The 22,864-nt window shown below is 39.4% G+C and overlaps 1 protein-coding gene across 2 annotated transcripts in view; it reads left to right on the forward strand.

Moving 5' to 3' along the window:
* XRN1 (5'-3' exoribonuclease 1) overlaps window positions 1-22,864 on the forward strand; it is a 196,022-nt gene that overhangs the window by 124,161 nt on the left and 48,997 nt on the right. For both annotated transcript variants that reach the window (XM_081086155.1, XM_081086156.1), the window contains exons 21-27: window positions 211-373; window positions 1,347-1,460; window positions 2,985-3,083; window positions 6,045-6,160; window positions 6,664-6,810; window positions 19,477-19,566; window positions 19,956-20,091. In XM_081086155.1, the coding sequence (XP_080942281.1) occupies window positions 211-373; window positions 1,347-1,460; window positions 2,985-3,083; window positions 6,045-6,160; window positions 6,664-6,810; window positions 19,477-19,566; window positions 19,956-20,091 (865 nt within the window). The remainder of the gene's footprint in view (window positions 1-210; window positions 374-1,346; window positions 1,461-2,984; window positions 3,084-6,044; window positions 6,161-6,663; window positions 6,811-19,476; window positions 19,567-19,955; window positions 20,092-22,864) is intronic.

Below are 22,864 nucleotides of genomic sequence, written 5' to 3' on the forward strand. Positions count from 1 at the left end.
ACTTCTCATTTAATTTCACAGACATTGGGATAGGTATTCAGAGAGTAAAAAAATGAATGCAAAAGTCTTAAGTACTTAGAATTATTCGCATATTTATTTAAAATTTATTTAAGCATTTGAATATGAGTTGATGGTTTGGAGGATGATTGTCATCCTAAAGTATATACACACTCATACATATCTATATTTCTTTTTTATTCTTTCTTTTAGCTACCTGAGAAGAAAAGGAATAATAATAAATGAAACATCTGCAGTTGTATATGTTCAGTTACTCACAGGTCATAGATATCAAATAAATCAAAATGGTGAAGTTCGTCTAGAGAAACAGTGGTCAAAACAAGTTCTTCCTTTTGTTTATCAAGCTGTTGTCAAGGTAAGTCTCCATCAGGTCTCAATTATATCTTAGTGTACACTATGGCACACTGTATAAAGACAGACTATATATCATATTAACATTTAACATTGGCTTCTAATTAGAAGAGTAATATATCAATGTATAATGGAAACTATTATTTATTATTTAATATAATTTGCAAAATATTGTCTTTTTTAAAAGGCAGATTACCTCCTCAGACACTCTGTGGTTAGGAACATGTCCTTTTAATTTTTTTTTTTAATCCTCACCCGAGGACATGCTTAGAGAGAGGAAGGGAGAGAGATGGCGGGGGAGGGGTAGAATGAGAGAGAACCATACATCGGTTGCCTATCATACACTCCCTGATTGGGGATCAAACCTGCAACCTTTTGGTGCACGGGACAGTGTTCAACCAACTGAGCCACTAGGGCAGGGCTAATTTATTTTTAACTTAATCTCTAAAAGAAAAATCTTAGCATTAACTTATACCTTTGCATATTTAGATTTTTATTCTCAAAAGAAAATGTTTGCCTTAAATAAATTAGTAAATGCAAAAGGCTGTTGTTGTGTTTGTAATCTTAGATGTAGTATGGGGATAACATTTTTTAAAGCATGTAGTGATCCTGTAATTTTGGGGAAACATTACAGTGTAGTGATTAAGAGCACAGATGCCTAAGTTGACTTCGTAGCTATATGACCTTGGGCAAGATTCACCCTCTTTCTGTGCCTTAGTCTCCTCATCTCTAAAGTGGGGCTAATAATTAATAATGGTCTTGTCACAGAGGGTTGTCTTAAGGATAAAATGAACTAATAAAAGTGTGCAATGCCTAAAAGCAGTCAATAAATTTTAGCTGCCAGTATTGGTATGTAGACAGTCTTTGCATTTGACATTTATAAGTAGTATAGCCATAGTCCCATAGGAAAAAAACCTGTGTACAATCTATGAAAGATTTGTCTGTGATGATTTACTTTTATATTTTATTCTATATAGGACATCCGAGCTTTTGATTCCCGTTTCTCCAATATCAAAACTTTGGATGACTTGTTTCCTCCTAGAAGTATGGTCTTTATGCTGGGAACCCCCTATTATGGCTGTGCTGGAGAAGTTAGTTACTGTTACTAATTAAATTTCTCTCTGGTTTGAAATTAATACAATTCTTTACCTTTTCTTCACTTAAGTGTAAAATAGAAAGTAATACTAAAGTGGAAAAATAAGAAAGAATTCATTCATCTAACTAATGAACATAGTATTTGGCTATATATCTTTAGTCTTAAGCATGTTGGGGTCAGGAAGTGGGGATAAAAAAGAATTCAAATCCTGCTCTCTTTAGTAGTATATTGTGGTATATATGAATCAATTCTGTAGTTATTTTAGATGTATTATTGGGTTAATGAATTTATAGATGTGTTAATGTTTTGGGAAGGTCCAGTTCTCACATGGAAAAAGGCACATGCAAATATACATATATGCCTATTCATACACATATGTGTCTTTGCTACTTTTTGTGCAAATGATGAGAGGGTATCACATAGTCACAGGAATCAAGTTGAAGGGACTCCTACTGGTCAGATCTGGAACAGTTCAGGGGGACCTGGCCTGTGGCGAGGGGAGGACAGTTGGGGACAACCAGGCCTGCAGGGGAGAGCAGTTAGGGGTGACCAGGCCGGCAGGGGAGGGCAGTTGAGGATGGCCAGGCCAGCAGGGGAGAGCAGTTAGGGGCGACCAGGCCAGCAGGGGAGGGCAGTTAGGGGTGACTGGACTGGCAGGGGAGGGCAATTAAGGGTGACTGGGCCTGCAGGGGTGGGCAGTTAGGGGCTACCAGACCGGTAGGGGGGGGCAGTTAGGGGTGACCAGGCTGGCAGCAGAGGGCAGTTGGGGGGGACCAGGCCTGCAGGGGAGGGCAGTTGGGCACAACCGGGCCAGCAAGGGAGGGCAATTGGGGGCGACTGGGCTGGCAGGGGAGGACAGCTGGGAGCAATCAGTTCGGCAGGAAGCAGTTAGGCGTCGATCAGGCTGGCAGGGGAGTGGTTAGGGGGTGATCAGGCTGGTAGGCAAAAGTGGTTAGGGGCAATCAGGCAGGCAGGCAGACGAGCAGTTGGGACCCAGCAGTCCTGGATTGTGAGAGGGATGTCCAACTGCAGTCGGACTTCCCCCAAGGGGTCCCAGATTGGAGAGGGTGCAAGCTGGGCTGAGAGACACCATCCTCCTCCCCAGTGCACAAATTTCGTGTACCAGGCCTCTAGTAATTATATATATTTAAATATGCATACAAAGCACAAATGTTAAAACATGGAGTAAAATGTTAACAGTAGGTTGATCTGAGTAAATGTTTTTCAAGGGTTCTTTGACCTGTTTTTAGTTTTGCAACTTCTTGGTAGTTTGAAATTATTTGCAAATTAAAAGTTAATAATAATAAAAAGAAGACTGCACCTATTAAACAATGTAGACTCAAATTTGCAGTATAATCACATTCCCTCAAAAATTCCAAGAGAATTTCCACTATCTATCTTTACTGTCTTACTGTATTTCAGAAATTATAAACACTGTTCAAATAAATAGAAAAATCAAGTGAGTAAAATGTAGTGAAAGAGACTAAAACCTACTGTGATTTTTTTTTTTTCCTCCAAGGTTCTGGATTCAGGGGATGTGATTACAGAAGGTAGGATTCGTGTGGTTTTCAGCATTCCATGTGAACCCAATCTTGATGCTTTAATACAGAACCAGCATGTGAGTACTATAGTCCATATTGTTTAATTTAGAATTAATGAACTTTAAAAAATATTAGAATGATATTTTTGCCAACTTCTTGGAATTTATTGCAAATATTTTACCTAATACTAATTAAATTTCCTTACAGTTATATCTAGTATTATTTAAAAACAAATGTGGAGTCTGCTTAGAACTTCATGTGGAACTTTGAGGGGGGGAGGAAATCACTGAAATCCCATTATTAATCTATAATGGTTACTATGGGCTATTGTATTCGAACTTATAAGTAGCACGTTTGATTAGCATACCCTCTGGGAATAGACTTGGGTTTTTAAATGATTGATAATCAAAGCCTGCATTTTTTATTTACAAGTGACATATGGCCTTCTTGCACAAGTTAAATGTCTCTACTCAGCTAAAGATGAATAGTCCCTAGAGAAAACTTGAAAATTGCATTTAAGGTCACAGCACCCTTTTTTAGGACCTTTTTCTCCAAAGATGTTCACTGTCCTCTTTCTGATTTCCCTGTTAAAATAGGGAGAGGATCCTGATATATCTGTCATTTTTCTTATTGATTGGATAATTAACTTGACTAAAATTAATTCACAAGCAGCCAGCTATTGCTACTTATATTTTATCTAATGATAAAATCTAAAGTTTTATATCCTGTGGAATGAATGTAGGGCATTAGGCATCAGCATACCCATGAGGAAACTTTATGGAAGGCGTAAAAATTCCTAAAATCTTACCATTAGGCCTGTTGGAGGATAATTGTCAGAGAATCGTCCAAGCACATTCAGGAAATGGAGACAGTGGCCCATTAGGTAAAGCTGTAGCTCTGTTCTGGGAGTCAGTGGAGGTGGAAAAACTTGCATTCATTCCTTCATGCCTAGCTTTTTCTAGACCTGCAGGCACCTTCCCACTTCTAGCGTATAGTGTTTCTAGGTGTACTTTCTCTTTACATACCTTCTTTAACTTTTACTCAAGCCTTCTTTCACTCTCCTAATGGTCTCACCTATTTATTTTACAATTTCTAGGATGTTTGTATAATTTTTTAAATTGATTTCAGAGAGGAAGGGGGAGGGAGAGATGATGAAAGTGAATCCTTGATTGGCTGCCTCCTGCACGCCCCCTACTGGGGATCGAGCCTGCAACTTGGGCATGTGCCCTTGACCGAAATCGAACCTGGGTCCCTTTAGTCTGCAGGCTGACACTCTATTCTCTGAGCCAAATCAGCCAGGGCTGTTTGTGTGACTTTAATAATTTTAGTTATACCATAACCCAATATTTCTCAAAAGGAGTACTATTGGTATTTTGGGCAAGACAGTTATGTCCTTTATCTGGTAGGACAGTTGGCATTCTTAGCCCCTGAACACTGAGTAGTAGTAGCCTGTGCCTTTTGTTGTTGTTTTTATTCTGACCCGAGGATATTTTTTCCATTGATTTTTAGAGAGAGTGGAAAGAAATGAGGAGAGAGGGAGAGAGAGAGAAAAAGAAACATTAGTGTGAGAGAGACACATCAATTGGTTGCATCTAGCATGTGCCCCGACAGGGGCCAGGGATCGAACCTGCAACCCAGGTACATGCCCTTGACAGGGAATTGAACCCACCACCCTTTGGTGCACGGGCCAATGCTCTGTCCACTGAGCCATACCAGCCAGGGCATTGTAACATGATGTGCCCCTTACACATTTCCAGATGCTTATTAAAAAAGTGATAATTACCTGTGATAGAGAACTGCTGCCTTAATTTTTATTATCTATTCTGGAAAGCATACTTGATTTGTCTGTATTATTTCTAAGTCTGATAAGGTTCTTAGTGGCAAAATTGTGTCATATTCTTGACTAGCCTATTAATGGTAACTATATTCCAGGACACTAAAAATCTTTATCCACTTAGGAGTGACTATAGACATAATCATTAAAAAAATAACAGTGGATGAATTAATTCCTTACCAATTACTCTCTGGAAATTTTGTATTTATTGGTGATAAAATATCCTTATATTCATATAAAATAAAACATATGAATATAAAACATTTATATGATTCATGTAAATATAAATAAGTATGTGTTATCATTATGTAAATTATGTTCAAAAGGTATGGTAACTTACTCTAGTTGGTACTGGATTTGTAATTTGCTTCCTAATTAAAAATTTACATCATCTGATACTTCTAAAAAATTAATAATGTTCATAGTTTCTTCCCTTAAGTATACAATTAAGATTACATTTCATTGACTATATTAATTACAATCTTATACATACTTGTTACTTTCATGTGATAATAAATATTAGGGGAAACAAGTATTGTTTATATCTATATATGATACAAATATCATATATATATTTTAATCCTCACCAGAGGATTTTTTTTTCCATTGATTTTTTAGAGAGAGTGGAAAGGAGGGAGGAGGTTGGGGAGAGAGAAACATGGATGTGAAAGAGACACATCAATTGGTTGCCTGCCATTTGCATTCCAACCAGGAATCAAACCCAGGACTAGGTCAGGGCAGAGTATACTTTTAATTTCGCTCAGCAGCAGCAATTTTGATGACATACTCATGTTTTAATTCATTGTAATAATTATCAAGGCCTGATTTTTTCCCCAGGTACTTTACTAAGCCCTACTTGCAATATGAAAATTTATTTTAAGTATTTAATTCTTGCCTGCATTGTTTGCCATTTATTACTTACTGTGGAGTTTATTTCTTGAGACATTTCACAAACTGTATAATTCTTCCTTTCACCTGTCCTTGGAAATTCTATCCTTTAAGGAAGGGAAGATGCAGAAAGATTCTGCTTACAGATCCTTTTTAAAAAGAGGGTAGCGGAATGATCATTTACTTTTGAGAATTCTTATATAGCCACAATACAATGGTTAGTCATGTCTTGGATATCTCCAAATTTTAAACATAAAGAAATAACATTTAATGCTTTGCGTTTCTATAATTGACCTTTTTGTTTTTATATTTAAAGAAATATTCTATAAAGTACAACCCAGGATATGTGTTGGCCAGTCGCCTTGGAGTGAGTGGATACCTTGTTTCAAGGTTTACAGGAAGTATTTTTATTGGAAGAGGATCTAGGAGAAAGTAAGTTTATGTTAAAGAAATTTACTTAAAGTGGCAGAAAAAATTGAATGATAAAGATAAAATGATCAATATTTTAGTCTATATTTTCTCTGACTTTTCCTTAAAAATTTTGCATAAATTTCTCTAATGGTGATATTTTCTCTAAATGGCATGTTATAGGTGGTTGAAAAGACAGTTGTTATTTTTGCAGCTAGTATATTGAACCTTGAAAAAAGGTATCAAGGTGTGTGTGAATCTCAATAGTATATTTTCCTATATCATTCTCCTCTCTAATTACATAATCTTTGTTAGCTTATGCTTTCTTAACTTGGATTTCCTCTATTTTTTTCAATTACTGCTACTTCAGAAATAACCATGATAACTAAAATATAAAACAATTAAAACTAACTTTTTCTAAGATTTGAAATCAAAACTTTTTGTTCTTTCAACAAAATTTTAAAATGTGTGTGTGTGTGTGTGTGTGTGTGTGTGTGTGTGTGTGTGTGTGTGTGGTTTAAATTCAGCCCTCACGGAGACCATAAATCAAATGTGGGTTTGAATCTCAAGTTCAACAAGAAAAATGAGGAGGTACCAGGATATACTAAGAAAGTTGGAAATGAGTGGATGTATTCATCTGCCACCGAACAACTTCTTGCAGAGTACATAGAGAGGTAAGTGCTGAATAAGATCCCAGTAGGCATCCAGAAACATAGGAATATAATAATAATAATTTTGCCTTGCTGATAACAGTTTTAAAGGGAAAATGTTTCTTTTAGGAAAATTTGACATGTGTTACATATAAACTTATTTTTACCATTGGCAGAGATTTATTTACCTATTTAAATTTTTTTTAAAAATTTTAGTTACAGTTGAAATACAATATTATGTTAGTTTCAGGTATACAGCATAGTGATTAGAGATTTATATAATGTACAAAGTACTCATCCCCAAAAGTCTAGTACTCATCTGACACTATACATAGTTGTTACTATATTATTGACTATATTACCTATGCTGTACTTTATATCCTCAAGACTATTTTTATAACTGCCAATTTGTATTTCTTAATACCTTCCCCTTTTTCACCCCTACCCATAACACTCCCTCATCTGACAACCATCAAAATGTTCTCTGTACCTGTGAGTTTGTTTCTGTTTTGTTTGTTTGTTTATTTTGTGTTTTAGAGTCTACATATAAGAGAAATCATATGGTATTTGTCTTTGTGACATATTTTACTTAGCATAATACCCTCTAGGTTCATCTATACTGTCACAAATGGTAAGATTTAATTCATTTTTATGGATGAGTAATATTTCATAGTATACTAGAGGTCTGGTGCATGAAAATTCATGCACTGGAGGAGGGGTCCCTCGGCCTGCCCCCTCTCACAGTCCCGGAGCCCTCTGGGGCAGGAGGTGACCCTGCGATCAGGGGAGGACGACGCCCCCATCACACCTCTGCTGCTGCCACTGCTGGCAGCACAAGCCTTGGCCAGCCTTGGTTACCTGAGCCTTGGGCCGGCCCTGGGCGGCCGCGGGGCTGAGGTGCCTGGGGGACTCTGGAGGCAGGTGCATGGCAAGGCCCGGTGGGGCTGAGGGGGCTAGGCACCGCCATCTTGTGGCTGTGAGTGCCGCCATCTTTGAGGGTGTGACAGTCAATTAGCATATTCCCTCCTTACTGGCTATGGGCACCACCATCTTTGAGGGCGTGGCAGTCAATTAGCTTATTCTCTCCTTATGGCTGTGGGTGCCTCCATCTTTGCAACTGCGTAAGGGTCAATTAGCATATTCCCTCTTTATTAGATAGGATATGTACCACATCTTTATCCATTTGTCTATCAATGGACACTTGGGTTACTTTGATATCTTAGCTATTGTAAATAATGCTGCAATGAATATAGAGGTGTATTTTTAATTCGTGTTTTGGATTTCTTCTAATAAATAACCAGAAGTGGCATTGCTGAGTCATATAGTAATTCCGTTTTTAATTTTTTTAGGAACCTCTATACTGTTTTCCATAGTGGCTGCACCCATTTACAATTGTACTAATAGGGCATTAAGGTTCCCTTTTTCTCCACATCCTTATTAACACTTGTTGTTTGTTGATTTTTTGATGGTAGCCATTCTGACAGGTTTATGGTGATGTCTCATTGTGATTTTAATGTGCATTTCCCTGTGGATTAGTGATGTTGAACATCTTTTCATGTCCTCATTGGAGAAATGTCTATTCAGGTCCTCTGTAAAATTTTTAATTGGATTGTTTGTGCTTTTTTGGTGTTAAATTGTGTTCTTTATAAAATTTGAATGTTAACCCCTTGTTGGATGTATCATTGGCATATATCTTCTTCCATTCAGTAGATTGTCTTTTTCATTTTATTTATTTTTTTCCTCTGTGCAAAAACTTTTTAGCTTGATGTGGTCTCATTTGTTTAATTTTTCTTTTATTTTTCTGTGTTGCGGACACATACTGAAAAAGACAATACTAAGAGTGATATCAAAGAGTTTACTGCCTATGTTTACTTCTAGGAGTCTTATGGTTTCAAGTTTTACATTTAAATCTTTAATCCATTTTGAGTTTCTTTTTGTATGTGGTGTAAAAAATGGTGTTTTATTTTTTACATGTGTCTGCCCAATGTTGTCAACACCATTTGTTGAAGAGACTGTCTTTATCCTATTGTGTATTCTTGTCTCATTTGTCATACAAAAATTGACCATATATGCCTGGATTTATTCCTGGGTGCTCCTCTGATCACTGTGTCTGTTTTTATGCCAATACTAGAGGCCCAATATGTGAAATTCGAGCTGCATCTGGCTCAGCCTTGGCAGAAGGACGTCTGGTTTAATTAGCATATTATGCTTTTATTATTATAGACTAGAGGCCCGGTGCACAAAAATTTGTGCACTCGGGGGGGATGGGGGGTCCCTCAGCCCGGCCTGTGCCCTCTCGCAGTCTGGGACCCCTCGGGAGATAACGACCTGCTGGCTTAGACCTGCTCCCGGGTGGCAGAGGGCAGGACCAATCCCTACGTGCAGCCCCTGGTTGGGCTCAGAGCAGGGCCGATTGGGGAGTTGGGGCGCCGCCCCGTCATGGACAGAGCAGGGCAGATTGGGAGGTTGTGATGCCACCCTCAGTCACGCTCAGGGTAGGGCCAATTGGGTTGGGGCACCGTCCCCTGTCACACTCAAGGCAGGGTCGATGGGGAGGTTGCGGCGCGACCCCCTTTCAAGCACAGCAGGGCCAATCAGGGGGTTGGGGCGCTGCCCCCGTCACACACAGAGCAGGGCCCATCAGGGGGTTGGGGCGCCGCCCTCTATCACCCACAGAGCAGGGCCGATCAGGGGGTTGGGGCGCCGCCATTTTCACACTCAGGGCAGGGCCGATGGGGAGGTTATGGCTCTACCCCGTCACACACAGAGCAGGGCCCGTGGGGCGGGGGGAGGGTTGGGGAGCTCCCTCCTATCAGGCACAAAGCAGGGCTGCTCAGGGGGTTGGGACCCCGCCCCCTGTCACGCTGATCCCGGTGCCGGGAGGCATATTACCCTTTTACTATATAGGGTAGAGGCCTGGTGCATGGGTGGGGCCGACTGGTTTGCCCTGAAGGGTGTCCTGGATCAGGGTGGGGGTCCCCACTGGGGTGCCTGGCCAGTCAGGGTGAGGGGCTGAGGGCTGTTTTCAGGCTGGGAGTGACTGAAGTTCCCAACCACTCCTTTTTTCCTTTTTCTTTTTTTTATTCTGTGCCAGCTTTACCTTGAGGCTTGGCTCCAGCTCTTAGGCCTCCGAGGCTGAAAGTATGTTTCTGGCCTTTGCTTACAATGTTGCGAATCTGCTGGCTGAAGTCTGGCGGTATTTGTTACAATGTTTCTTAAACTGCCTGCTCAGAGGCCTGCAGCCGCAAGCGGGGAACGTTGGTTTCCTCCATCACTGAGGCAAGCAAGCCTCATGTTAGTTTCAAGCTGCCTGGCTGCCGGCCGCCATCTTGGCTGACAGTTAATTTGCATATCTCGCTGATTAGCCAATGAAAAGGGTAGCGGTCGTATGCCAATTACCATGTTTCTCTTTTATTAGTGTAGATTATTATAGATGATGCTGTCTTGATGACTATAGCCTGATGACTATAGTTTGATATCAGGTAGCATGATACCCCCAACTTTCTTTTCCTTTCTCAAGATTGCTTTGGCTTCAGGTCCTCTGTGGTTCCATATAAATTTTAGGATTATTTAGGTTATAGTTCTGTGAAAAATGCCATTGGTATTTTGATAAGAATTGCATTGAATCTATAGATTGCTTTGGGTTGTATGGATATTTAATGATGTTAACTCTTCCTATCCATGAGCACAGTACAGGCTTCCATTGATTTGTATCTTCTTTATTTTCTTTCTTCTATGTCTTAATAGTTTTCAAGTTTAGGTCTTTTATTTCCTTGGTTAAATTTATTCCTAGGTATTTTATTTTTTGACTCAATTGTAAATAAGATTGTTTTCTTAATTTGTCTTTATGTTAGTTCATTAATGGACTATAAAAATGCAACCAATTCCTGAATATTAATTTTGTATCCTGCTACTCTGCTGAATTCACTTATCACTTCTAATACTTTTTTTGTTACAATCTTTAGGATTCTATACATAGAATATCATGTCATCTGCAAATTATGACAATTTTACTTTTTATTTTCCAATTTGGGTAACTTCTATTTCTTTCCCTTGTCTAATTGCTATGGCTAAGACTTCCAGTACTATGTTAAATAGAAGGGGTGAACAACCTTTTTTTGTTCCTAATCATAAGAAAAACTGCTTTACCTCTTCCTCATTGAGTATGATGTTACCTATGGTTTTGTCATATATGGCCTTAATTATGTTGAGGTATGTTTTCTCTATTCCCACTTTGCTAAGAGTTTTTATCATAAGTGGATAATGGATTTTGTAACATCCTTTTCTGCATCTATTGATATGATCATGTGGTTTTTATTTTCATTTTATTTATGTAGTATATAACATTAATTGACATGTGGATATTGAACCATCCTTGAATCCGAGAAATAAATCCCACTTGATCGTGGAGTATGATCTTTGTAATGTTTTGCTGAATTTGGTTTGCAGATATTTTGTTGAGACTTTTTGTATCTATGTTCATCAGGGATAATGGTCTTTAGTTTTCTATTTTTCCCGTGTGTTTGTATGATTCTGAAATCAGGGAAATGCTAGCCTTGTAAAATGAACTTTGGAGCCTTCTTACCTCTTCAATTTTGAATATTTTGTGGGGGATAGATGTTAAATTTTTTCTGAATATTTTTTTAATTTACTTATTCAGGACTTTTATTAGAAGTTTTTTGAATACTGATTTGATTTCATTGGTCATAATCAGTCTATTTAGATTATCTGGTTCTTCTTGCTTCTGTCGTGGAAGATTCTATGTCTAGGAATTTAACTAACTCTTCCTGGTTGTTAATGTGTTGACATATAATTGTTTATAGTATTTTCTTATAATCCTTTCTATTTCTTTGGTGTCAGTTGTTATTTCTCCTATTTCATTTCTAATATTATTTATTTGTGTCCTCTGACTTTTTCATGACTCTGATGAAAGTGTTATCAATTTTGTTTATCTTTTCAAAGAACCAGCTGTTGGTTTCATTGATATTTTATGTTGTGTTTTTGGACACAAGTTTGTTTATTTCTGCTCTGATCTCTATTATTTTATTCCTTCTACTCACTTTGGGTTTTGTTTATTGTTTTCTGTTTAGTTCTTTTAGGTGTAAGGTTAAATTTTTTGAGATTTTCTTGGCTTGAGATAGTCCTGTATTGCTATGATTTTCTCTTTTAGAACTACTTTGGCTGGCCTACAGATTTTTTAGGCTTCTTGTATATTCATTATCATTCCTCTCATGATAGTTTTTTATGTCTTCCTCAATTTTTTTGTTAACCCAGTGATTGTTTTGTATCATGTTATTTAGCCTCTATGCATTGTGTGTTTCTCAGTTTCCTCCTTATCATTGATTTCTCATTTCATAACACTGTGATTCTAGCAGATGCTTGGAATGGTTTCAGTCTTTTTAAATTAATTGAGACTTGTTTTGTGGCCTAACATGTAATCTGCCCTAGAAAATGTTCTATGTGTGCTTGAAAAGAATATAAATTATGCTGCTTTTAGATTGAAATGTCCTAAAAATATCAATCAGATCCATCTGGTCTAATTTATCATATTGCCTTGATTTTCTGTCTATGATCTATCCATTGATGTTACTGGGGTGGTTAAGTCCCCGACTATGACTGTATTATTGTTGACCTCTCCCTTTGTCTCAATATTTGCTTTATTTATTTAGATGCTACTATTTTGGTTATGGAAAGGTTACAGGGGGTTATATCCTCTTTTTGAATTGATCCCTTTACCATTACAAAATGTCTTTCTTTGTTACCTGTTGTATACATCCTTTGTTTTAAAGTCTATCCAATATATCTATTGCTACTCCAGCTAAATTTTTTTCATTTGCATTTACAAAAAAATATCTTTTTTCATCCCTTTACTTACAGTCTGTGTATGTCTTTTAGTCTGAAGTGGGTCTCTTGTAGACAGCATATATATGGGTCTTTTTTTCTTACTCATTCACTGTTTGTCTTTTCATTACAGCATTTAATCCATCTACATTTAAAGTGATTGATCATTTATAATATGTAGTTATTGCCATTTTATTATTTATATTTTTTTTATTTTTTATGTTCTTCATTTTAAAGAACTCCCTTTAACAATTTTTTGTAATACTGGTGGTGAACTCCTTTAGCTTTTCTTGTCTGGGAAGCTCTTTTATCTGTCCTTCAGTTCTAAATGATAGTCTTTCTGGGTAGAGTAATCTTCTTTATATGTTCTTGCTTTTTATTACTTTCATTCCTTGTGGCCTACAAATTTTCTGTTGAGAAATCAGTTGGAAGTCTTATAGGAGCTGCATTATAATAACTAGCTGCTTTTAAGATTCTCTCTTTGCCCTGGCCAGGTAGCTCAGTTGCTTGGAGCATCATCCCGTATACCAAAAGATTGCTGGTTCAATTCCCCATCTAGGCATATGCCTAGGTTGCGAGTTTGATACCTAGTCAGGGCTCCTATGGGAGGTAACCAATTGATGTTTCTCTCTCACATCAGTGTTTCTTTCTCTCTCTCTCTCTCTCTCTCTCTCTCTCTCTCTCTCTCTCCCCCCTCTCCCCCCCCCCCCCCGCCCTCTTCTTTTCTAAAATCAATAACAACATATCCTTAGGTGAGAATTAAAAAGAAAAAAAGATTCTCTCTTTGTCTTTAACCGTTGGCATTTTAATTATATTGTGTCTTGGTGTGGGCCTCTGAGTTCATTTTGTTTTGTTGGGGACTATCTATGCTTCCTGGGCTTATATTTCTATTTCCTTCACCAGGTTATGGAACGTTTCCATCATTATTTATTCAAATAGGTTTTCATTTCCTTGTTCTTACCTTCTCTTGGTTCCCGTATGGTGTGAACATTGCTATGCTTTATATTGTCCCAGTGGTCCCTTAAATTATCTCTGTGTGGGTTTTCAATTGTTTATTTTTGTTAATCCTTGCCCAGTGATACTTTTTCCCCATTGATTTTTAGAGGGAGTAGAAGGGCAGGGGGAGAGAGAAACATCAATGTGAGAGACATATTGATTGCTTACCTCACCCATGTGCCCCAACCAGGGCCAGGGATTGAATGTGCAATCCAGGCACATGCCCTTGACCAGAATCAAACCCGTGACTCTTTGGTGCACAGGCCAGCCCTCTAATCACTGAACACCACCAGCCAGGGCTGTTTACTTTTTTTAATAATTTTATTTCTATTTGCTCTTCTGATTATGTGTTTTCTGCTACCTTGTTTTTTGAGATGCTGATTTGATCTTCTGCTTTATCTAATCTGCAGTTGACTCCAACTAATGTATGCTCATTTCAGTTATTGTAATCTTCATTTCTGGCTGGCTCTTTCTGATGTTTCTTATCTCTTTATCAAAGTTCTCACCAAGTTCATCTAACCTTTTCATAAGTTCTTTGAGCACCCTTATAATCAGTGTTTTGAACTTTGTATCTGGTATGTTCCTTGTCTCCATTTCAGTGAGTTCTTTTTCTGGAGTTTTGTCTGGTTCTTTCATTTGGGCCATGTTTCTTTGTCCTCACAGTATGGCTGCTTCCCTGTGTTTGTTTCTACGTATTAGGTAGATCTTCTACGTCTCCTAATTTTGGTAGAGTGTCCTTACTAGTATATAGTAGGTGTCGTGTAGGGCCCAGTGGCCATAGTCTCCTTCATCACCTTAGTTGGGTGCTCCAGTAGTGTTTCTTGTATCGGCTGTTTGGGCCTTTCTGTTGTAGTTGAGATGTGATTGCTGTTGCAGTGTCAGTGGATGGGGTTGGCCCACAGGCTGTCTGGCTGTGAGGAATGGCTGTGACTATAGCTGATGAGCTGCTGTGTAGGGGCTAACTACAGGTACCAGGATTTGCTGTAGCAGTGCTCTGGTGCCTGCCTAGTTCTCTTTTTGAATGTGTCATTTTATGGAGTTGATTAAGTGGTGCTGATGTGATCGGAAGCCAGCCAACAGGTGTGTTAGTTCTGGGGCCTCTTGGGAAGTGCTCCAGTGCTGTCTAAGGCCAGCCAATTTTGTATAACTGAAGCCGAAAGAGGTTATATAGCCTGTTGCAAATTGGGTGGGCGTGGTCTCAGGGAATCATCAGGGCAGGAGTGAACTGCATTACCCAAGTTACTGGTCGTTCAGATTTGGTGCCTCCCTGTGCCTGCTAGCTGGGTAGGGATATGGCTCTACAAAGGAACAATGGCTCCTGTGAACACTTCAGCCTGCACCTTTGGGCTGGGTGGCAGAAGGCTCAGCAAAGGTACAGTGGCATATGCCAGCATTGTGTCTGGAGAAAGCTGCCCCTTCAACTCTCACCCTGGAACTAGACAATTCAGTTCCTTTTAGTGTGTCCCTGGCACCTTTTGAGTTGCTGCCCCAACGCTGGAGCTCAGAGAAAGTGAGATCATCAGCCAATAAGTCTGTGTGCAGACCCTTTAAGAGGAATGCCTAGAATTCCAACAGCCCTCCGTTCCACTCATACACTATCTCCACTGGTTTTTACAGCCAGAAATTTTGGGGACTTTCTTCCTGACACTGGTCTCTAGTCTAGGGGAGCCCATGGTGTGACTGGGATACTTTGCTACTTAGGGGGAACCTCCACATCCAAGATACCCCTCCTAATGTTCAGATGCCACACATGGGACCAGCCCATTCTACGTCTTGGCCCTGTTTCCTAATATGTGATCTATCTTTGAAAATGTCCCATGTGCACTTGAGAAGAATGTGTATTCCTTAGCTTTGGGGTGAAATGTTCTGAAGATGTCAATTAAGTCACTCTGGATCTAGTGAGTCATTTAGGATTGCTGTTTCCTGTGGATTTTTTTGTCTACAGGATTTATCCAGGGATATCAATGGGGTATTATAGTCCCCTATTATGATTATACTAGAGGCCCGGTGCACAAAAATCGTGCACTTGGGGGGAAATTCACTCAGCATAGCCTGTGCCCTCTCACAGTCCAAGACCCCTCGGGGGATGTCCACCTGCGGGGAGCAGGCCTACATTGGCAGTCAGACATCCCTCTCACAGTCCGGGACCCCTCACTCTTACTGCCCACCTGCTTCTGCTCCTTACTTCTCGGCTCGCTGCTCCTTCGTGCTGCCACGGAGGTGGGAGCGGCTCCTGCCACCGCCGCTGCACTCGCCAGCCATGAGCCCGGCTTCTGGCTGAGTGGCGCTCCCCCTGTGGGAGTGCACTGACTACCAGAGGGAAGCTCCTGCGTTCAGCATCTGCCCCTGGTGGTCAGTGCGCATCATAGCAATGGATCATTCTGGCCATTCCACCACAACGGTCTATTAGGCTTTTATTATATAGATTGATGTCCATCTCTCCCTTGATATCTTCCTGGAGTTATTTTATGTATTTGGGTGCTCCTGCATTGGGTGCATATATGTTCACCTGAGTTATATCCTCTTGTTGTATCTATCCCTTTAGTATTATGAAGTGACCTTCCTTATCTCTTGTTATGGCGTTCACTTTGAGGTCTATTTTGTCAGATACAAGTATTGCTGCACCAACTTTTTTTTTTTTTTTCATTTCCATTTGCCTGAAAAATATTTTTTCATCCCTTGACTTTTAATCTATGTGAGTCCCTTGCTGTGAGGTGGGTCTCTTGTACACAGCAGATATATGGGTCATGTTTTCTTATCCATTCAGCCACCCAATGTATTTTGATTGCAGCATTTAATCCATCTACGTTTAAGGTTATTATTGATAGGTACTTGTTTGTAGCCATTTCTGTACTTTATTCCTGTGTTTCTTCTACCCTTTCTATTTCTTCTTTTTACAGCAGTCCCTTTAGCATTTCTTGCATTGCTGGCTTGCTTGTGATAAACTCCATTAGCCTTTTTTGTCTGCAAAGCTCCTGATTTCACCTTCAATTTTTAATTATTTCCTTGATGGATAGTGTATTCTTAGATTTAGTCCCTTGTTTTGCAGCACTTTGTACAGTTCATTCCATTCCCTTCTGGCCTGATGTGTTTCTGTTGAGAAATCATTTGATAATCTAATGGGAGATCCCTTTTAGGTAACTCTGTCTCTCTCTTTCAGCCTTTAAGACTCTCTCTTTGTACTTAACATTTGCCATTGTATTTGTGACGTGTCTCAGTGTGGGTCTTTTTTGTGTTCATGTTGTTTGGGACTCTCTGTGCTTGTGTGACTTTTTCTTCCCCAAATCAGGGAAGTTTTCTGTCATTGTTTCTTCAGATAGGTTTTCTAATCCTTGCTCCTCTTCTTGTCATTCTGGCACTCTTATAATATGATGTTACTTCGTTTCATGTTGTCCCAAAGCTCCCTTAAGCTCTCCTCCTGGTTTCTAGTATTTTTCTCCAGTTGCTCTTCAGATTGAGTGTGTCTTTTTGCTCTGTCTTCTTTCTCACTAATTTGATTCTCTACTTCTAGTCTACTGTAGAAACCTTCCATTGTGTTTTTTATTGTAGCTAGGTCAGTCTTGATTTCCACTTGATTCTTACATAAGTTGTTGATTTTCTCATAGAGCCAGTGTAAGAACTGTATGACCCTTATTCTGAATTCTTTTTTTGACATATTGCATGTCTCAATTTCATTTAATTCTTTTTCTGGCAATTGTTTTCTTTCCTTTTTTTTTTTTACTTTGGGGGTTGTTTCTTTGTCCCCATCCCATCCCCCCATGCTTGCTGTCTCTTTCCTGCCTTTGGTTCCCTGCTTGGAGTCTGAGGTGTTAAAGTCCCTAGCGGTTCAATGATCTGGCACTCCCTAGACCAGAGGCTGTGTCTGCCTTGAGATTTCACACCTTATTGTCTCTGTTCTGAGTTGTATTACCTTTTCCTCCAGTTCTGGTCTCTCAGTGGCCCACTTCATATTCTCGGGGTCAGCGAGGGCACATGCACAGTTTCCCTGGTGTGCGACTCCCTGTGGGGGCCCAGAGCCCTCCAGCATGCAATTCACTGTGCTGCCCTAGTACCCAAGGCCACACACATGGAGCATGGTCCTGTGACCTGTGGCTGGGCACATCAGGCAGCACCAGCACCACTGACTTGTGCTGGGGGTAGTATGTGCACCATGTGACAGCTCTGTCCATGCCGGCGGGGAGGAACCTGTGGTGTGCTTTGCATTGGGGAACGCACTCAAGTCTCACCAAGGGGTCCAGGCACCAAGTCGCATGCGGTCTGCAGCTGAAGCTGCTGACTTGGCGGGAGGGGCGCATATGCCAACACTCACCAACGGGTCCAGTTGTCAAGTTGCAAGGGGCCTGTGGCTGAAGCAGTGAGCTTGGCGGGAGGGTCACACACTCCAAGGCTCACCAAAGGAGGCACTGAGTGGCGCAGGGCCTATGGCTGAAGCAGCAGGCTTGGCAGGAGAGGCACACACACCGGGACTCACAGGAGTCTGCAGTCGGGGAGGCTGGAGTCCCAGAGTCTGTGGGTCTGCAGATGGGGTAGCAGGTCTTTGACTGGAGTTGCTGCAAGGTCTGGATGGTGTCTGAGGCCAATCTGGGTGGTGGTGAGGCTGGGCTCCTAGTCACAGCAGCTTTCCTCTTCAAGATGGCATGGTTTCTGTGTCACAGCCAGCTGCCACAGGAGTGCTTGCAACAGTAGCAGGGGATCACCATCTAGGAGAGCCCAGTCTGCCAGCCCCCAAGACTCCTGCAGGATCTAACTGTCCCTCACTCACACACACACCGCACATGTGCACACACTCCCCTTTCGCTCCTTCACTCACTCACACTCTCTCACTGCCATCGCTGCCACCTTATCCTTTCCCCTCTATACTGTATTCTTATACTTTCGTTCTACGCTGTGGGAGACTTCATTTTATATCATTTTAAAATTCTCACTTATCTTTCATTTAAAAGTATGTCCTTATTCTCTAGCATTCCTTTTTAAATATTTTGTTCTTATAATGAGTGAAATATCTTCTTTCATTTTTCTGAAGATAGTACTTCCAGAGTTTCTTCTTCTGTTTATATTTTCTGGTTTTTACAAATTGTCTTTTTTTGTTGTTGTTCATCTCTGCTTTCATGTTAAAGGTATTTATTTTTTTATTTGTTGGTGGTTCTTAGGTGTCCAATCATATTTAAGAGTGAGGCACTTAAACAGCTGATTAGATACTTAGTCTGTTTTGGTGGGGCTTGTCAGGCGGGACTTGGCTATTTCTGCGGAGGACCTGCAAATATCACTACCTATATCTTTCCCTTGAGACTGGCTAATTTCCCTAAGAGGTGTGACCTCCAGCCTTTTTCTTAGAGGACAGATGTGGAGAGGAAAATTGACTTCCAGTGTTCTAGAAATTAACTAGGGAAAAGGGTTTTCACTACATACACACACATCCCCACCTTCAATCTGCACTATAAAGAAAACAATGGAGTTTTGAGAAATATCAGATGAATCTTTTAATATATTTAATTTGTGGCATGCTCCAGCTTTGTTGTAAAAATTAGAAAATCAACCTGTAGGTATTTTTTTTGTCCATTATGATCTAAGGACAACAGATTCAGTAACTGAAGTTAATATGTAAGTGAAGTTTATTATAGTTCAGAAATTGAATCATTTCTCCCTCACCTAGTGTGAGGTTTTTGTAGGCCTGTAAATATTTTCAAATATTTTCGTCTCTATCCCTTATTAATACTCTGTGTATAATAATCAGTCCTCAATATATTTTATATATTCCCTTAGGGTCCAAAATGGTTTGATCAGAAGTTCATGTGAAGTTTGCCATATGTATATTTTTAAAGCGGTATTTTGTTTGTTTGTTTGTTTGGCTAGAGCTCCAGAACTATTTAGTTATATAGCCAAAAATAGCCAAGAGGATGTATTCTATGAAGATGACATTTGGCCTGGAGAAAATGAGAATGGGTAAGCAAAATGTGTGGCATTTATGGCCTCATAGTTCATCTTAGTGGTTCCAGTAAAGGTACAATACTAGTTTATCAGGAATTTACATTACTTTTGGGGAGAGGGTTTTGTATTGTTTTCCTTTTGCTTTAAGATCTTAATATAATTTTTTAATTTATATAAAAGTACTTTTAAACTAATTTTGTGATTTTTAGAAAATTACTGAGAATTAACATGTTCATGTTTATATTAGATTTATAATTATTCCCAATTAAATGCAATGATTAATTTTTAATAACATATTTGATGTCTTTATATTTTACAACCCTCAGAATTTTTTATGTCAGGCCTTTTGTATAAGCCCTCACAAAGTTTTAATCAATGTGAAACAATTACTGTTTTTAATGTAGTGCCGAGAAAGTTCAAGAAATTATTACTTGGCTAAAGGGACATCCTGTCAGTACATTGTCTCGTTCTTCATGTGATTTACAAATTCTGGATGCAGCTGTTGTTGAAAAAATTGAGGAAGAAGTCGAAAAGTACAAGGTACTAATTTTTAATAACCAAGATATTAATGAGATTTGAAGCTAAGTGGACTATATATTATTTTACCAATAACTTATTTATGTTTCAACCAATTAAAACAAATTCAGTAGTTTCTAATTTATGTAAAATAATCCTATAATTTAAAATAATGTTCCAGCTATTTCCTGTGGCAATTAATAAATTTATATGAATAAATATAAATGCACTATAATACACAAAAGAATTAATATTTTGTGATTTTAGTCGAAGTAGAAGCTTATGATTGAGAAATAAGGTTAATCCCTATTCCTTCCTATTCTAAGTTCTTTAAAGACAGTTCATCCTTTTATAGAACATAAAAATTTTATTAACTTTTACACAATTAGTTCTAAGGGTACTTTCCCACTCATAAACTCATTCAGTTACTGAGTATTTTGTGTAGGCATAGCCATTTCAACTATTTTGATCCCCTGTCTTGATGTAATAGAAAATTAATTGATTACATATATTTTTTTTACTTGTGATTTTATTTTCCACACATTTGCCTTCTTATAAGAATGATGTTGCTCTGCTAACACATTGTTTTAATAGCAGAGTAAGTTAAGAACTGGGCTCTGAAGCCACCTTCCCCATTCCTCTTTTAACACTTATAACCTTAGGCAAGACACTTACGCTTTCCATGACTTTGTTTCCTCATTGGTAAACCAATAATAAAATAGTACCTACCTCATAGGGTCATCAAGAGGATTAATTGAGCTGATGTATGTAGACTTCTTCTAATAATGCCTTGATATTATTAATGCCTAATGATGCTTGGGTATTATTATTATCATCATTTGAGCTCTCTTATCACATACACAAGAGTTGTAAGTATAGTCTGGGAAGTCACCACTAGATAACTATCTCTTTAGGAAAAAATACAAGTCTCAGAGCCAAGAGTTTGACTTTTTTTAAGAGGTTGTTGATATTCAGTTGAAAATGATAGTGAGCTGCAATTCTTTCTCTTTTTTCTTTTTAATTATCTTTCAGTGTAGAATGAAATATATTTATCCAGCATTGTTTTTGAAATGAGTTTTCTACTTAACAGAAGTTCATAACTTTAAGCCCCCAAATTTTACTTTAACCCAGTTGGATGAAGAACTTTTTAAAATGTTTTACACATTTTTTTCTTATTTTATAAACAGAAGATACATATACAAAGTTGTAGTCTAATGTTTTGGTTATAACATTTTTTAAAATATGTGGTTCTAAATAAGAGGAAATTTTTTAAATCCTATTAATGTGTCAAGGAGGTACAGTTATGAGTGATTTTCCCTCCCTTTTAGGTTTATAAAGAAAAGGAGAAAAACCAAATACATTTTGAACATAATTTATACTTTTCTTTTATAATGCAGGATTATCATTTAAAAGTATCAGGAGTTTTCTTATTGGATTCCCAAAGTCAACAGTTGTCAAAATTACTGGAAGAGCTTTTTAAAAAAATACACATTCTGGATTATACCCTTAAAACAGTACTTCTCAAATTAATGTGCAGTCACTGGAAGATCTTGTTAAAACACAGCTTTTGATTCAGTAGCTCTAGGGTTAGGCATGAGATTCTGCATTTCTAAGCAGCTTGCAGGTGACCACAGTGTGAGTAGCCAAGCCCCAGAAATTCTCACTTAGTAGTTGTGGGTTGGGGCATATTGTGAGTTACCCAGTTTATTAATTTGACCAATGAATCAGGTTTAATTGCCACATCCTCTAATCAGTGGTATTATGTAATGACTAGAGCAGCTGTGGGCAAACTGTGGCCCGCGGGCCGGATTCGGCCCTTTTGAAATGAATAAAACTAAAAAAAAAAAAGACCGTACCCTTTTATGTAATGATGTTTACTTTGAATTTATATTAGTTCACACAAACACTCCATCCATGCTTTTGTTCCGGCCCTCCGGTCCAGTTTAAGAACCCATTGTGGCCCTCGAGTCAAAAAGTTTGCCCACCCCTGGACTAGAGGCTCAGCGCGCAAAATCTCGCAAGACCCAGATTCCCCACCCCCGCACAGCAGGACCCAGACTCCCTCCACCATTCCTGCCAGCAGAAGCCCAGACCTCACCGCCACTGCCGCGGGCCTCACGAGCTCATTTGTGCCTGGCTGGTCCCCATACCTCTCTCCCCAGTGTTGAGTGTCTGAGCCATTGGCTGCTCTGAACCATTTGGCTCTTTCCCTTAGTAATAGCTTTTGGCTTCTGCCTCAGTTCCTCTCCCAGCTCATGCCCTTCCCCCATACACTGCCTCCCCCTGCCGCCGACTGTGCGCCCCTGCCCTCCCCCCCACCCCCCGCAGCGGGAGCACCTCTGCTCGCCACCTGGGGATCCACGACGTGCTCCCCACCCACCCGCGCCCATCCCCTGCGCCCTCTTCACCACACAGCCCCGTCCGCCCACCGCCTGCCTTGCAGCAATCAGAGCCTGTGGGCCGCGGGACTGAGAGGTGCTCCATGCACCTCCTGGTGACCGGTCTTTGGTCATTATGGCGTTACGGTCACAGGCTTTTTATAAATATAGATAGATGCCTAGGGATATATATTAGATCATATGGGGTTTTTTTATATGCAATTCTCCAGGCCTAGTTCTTGGGTCTGCTTTTTAAAATAGTTTTAAAATTTCTTTATTCTTTCTCCTTTTTGCTGTTGTCAGTTTTGTTGTTATCAGTATCCTTCTGGTCTGGAAATAGACACCTTGGTCATAAGGCCTTCACTTTTCACCCTATTTAAAATGGCAATCTCTCCCCACACTGCTGATCTTCATTACCT

The sequence above is a fragment of the Myotis nattereri genome, assembly GCF_964212035.1.
Source record: "Myotis nattereri genome assembly, chromosome: 3".
Classification (NCBI taxonomy): domain Eukaryota; kingdom Metazoa; phylum Chordata; class Mammalia; order Chiroptera; family Vespertilionidae; genus Myotis; species Myotis nattereri.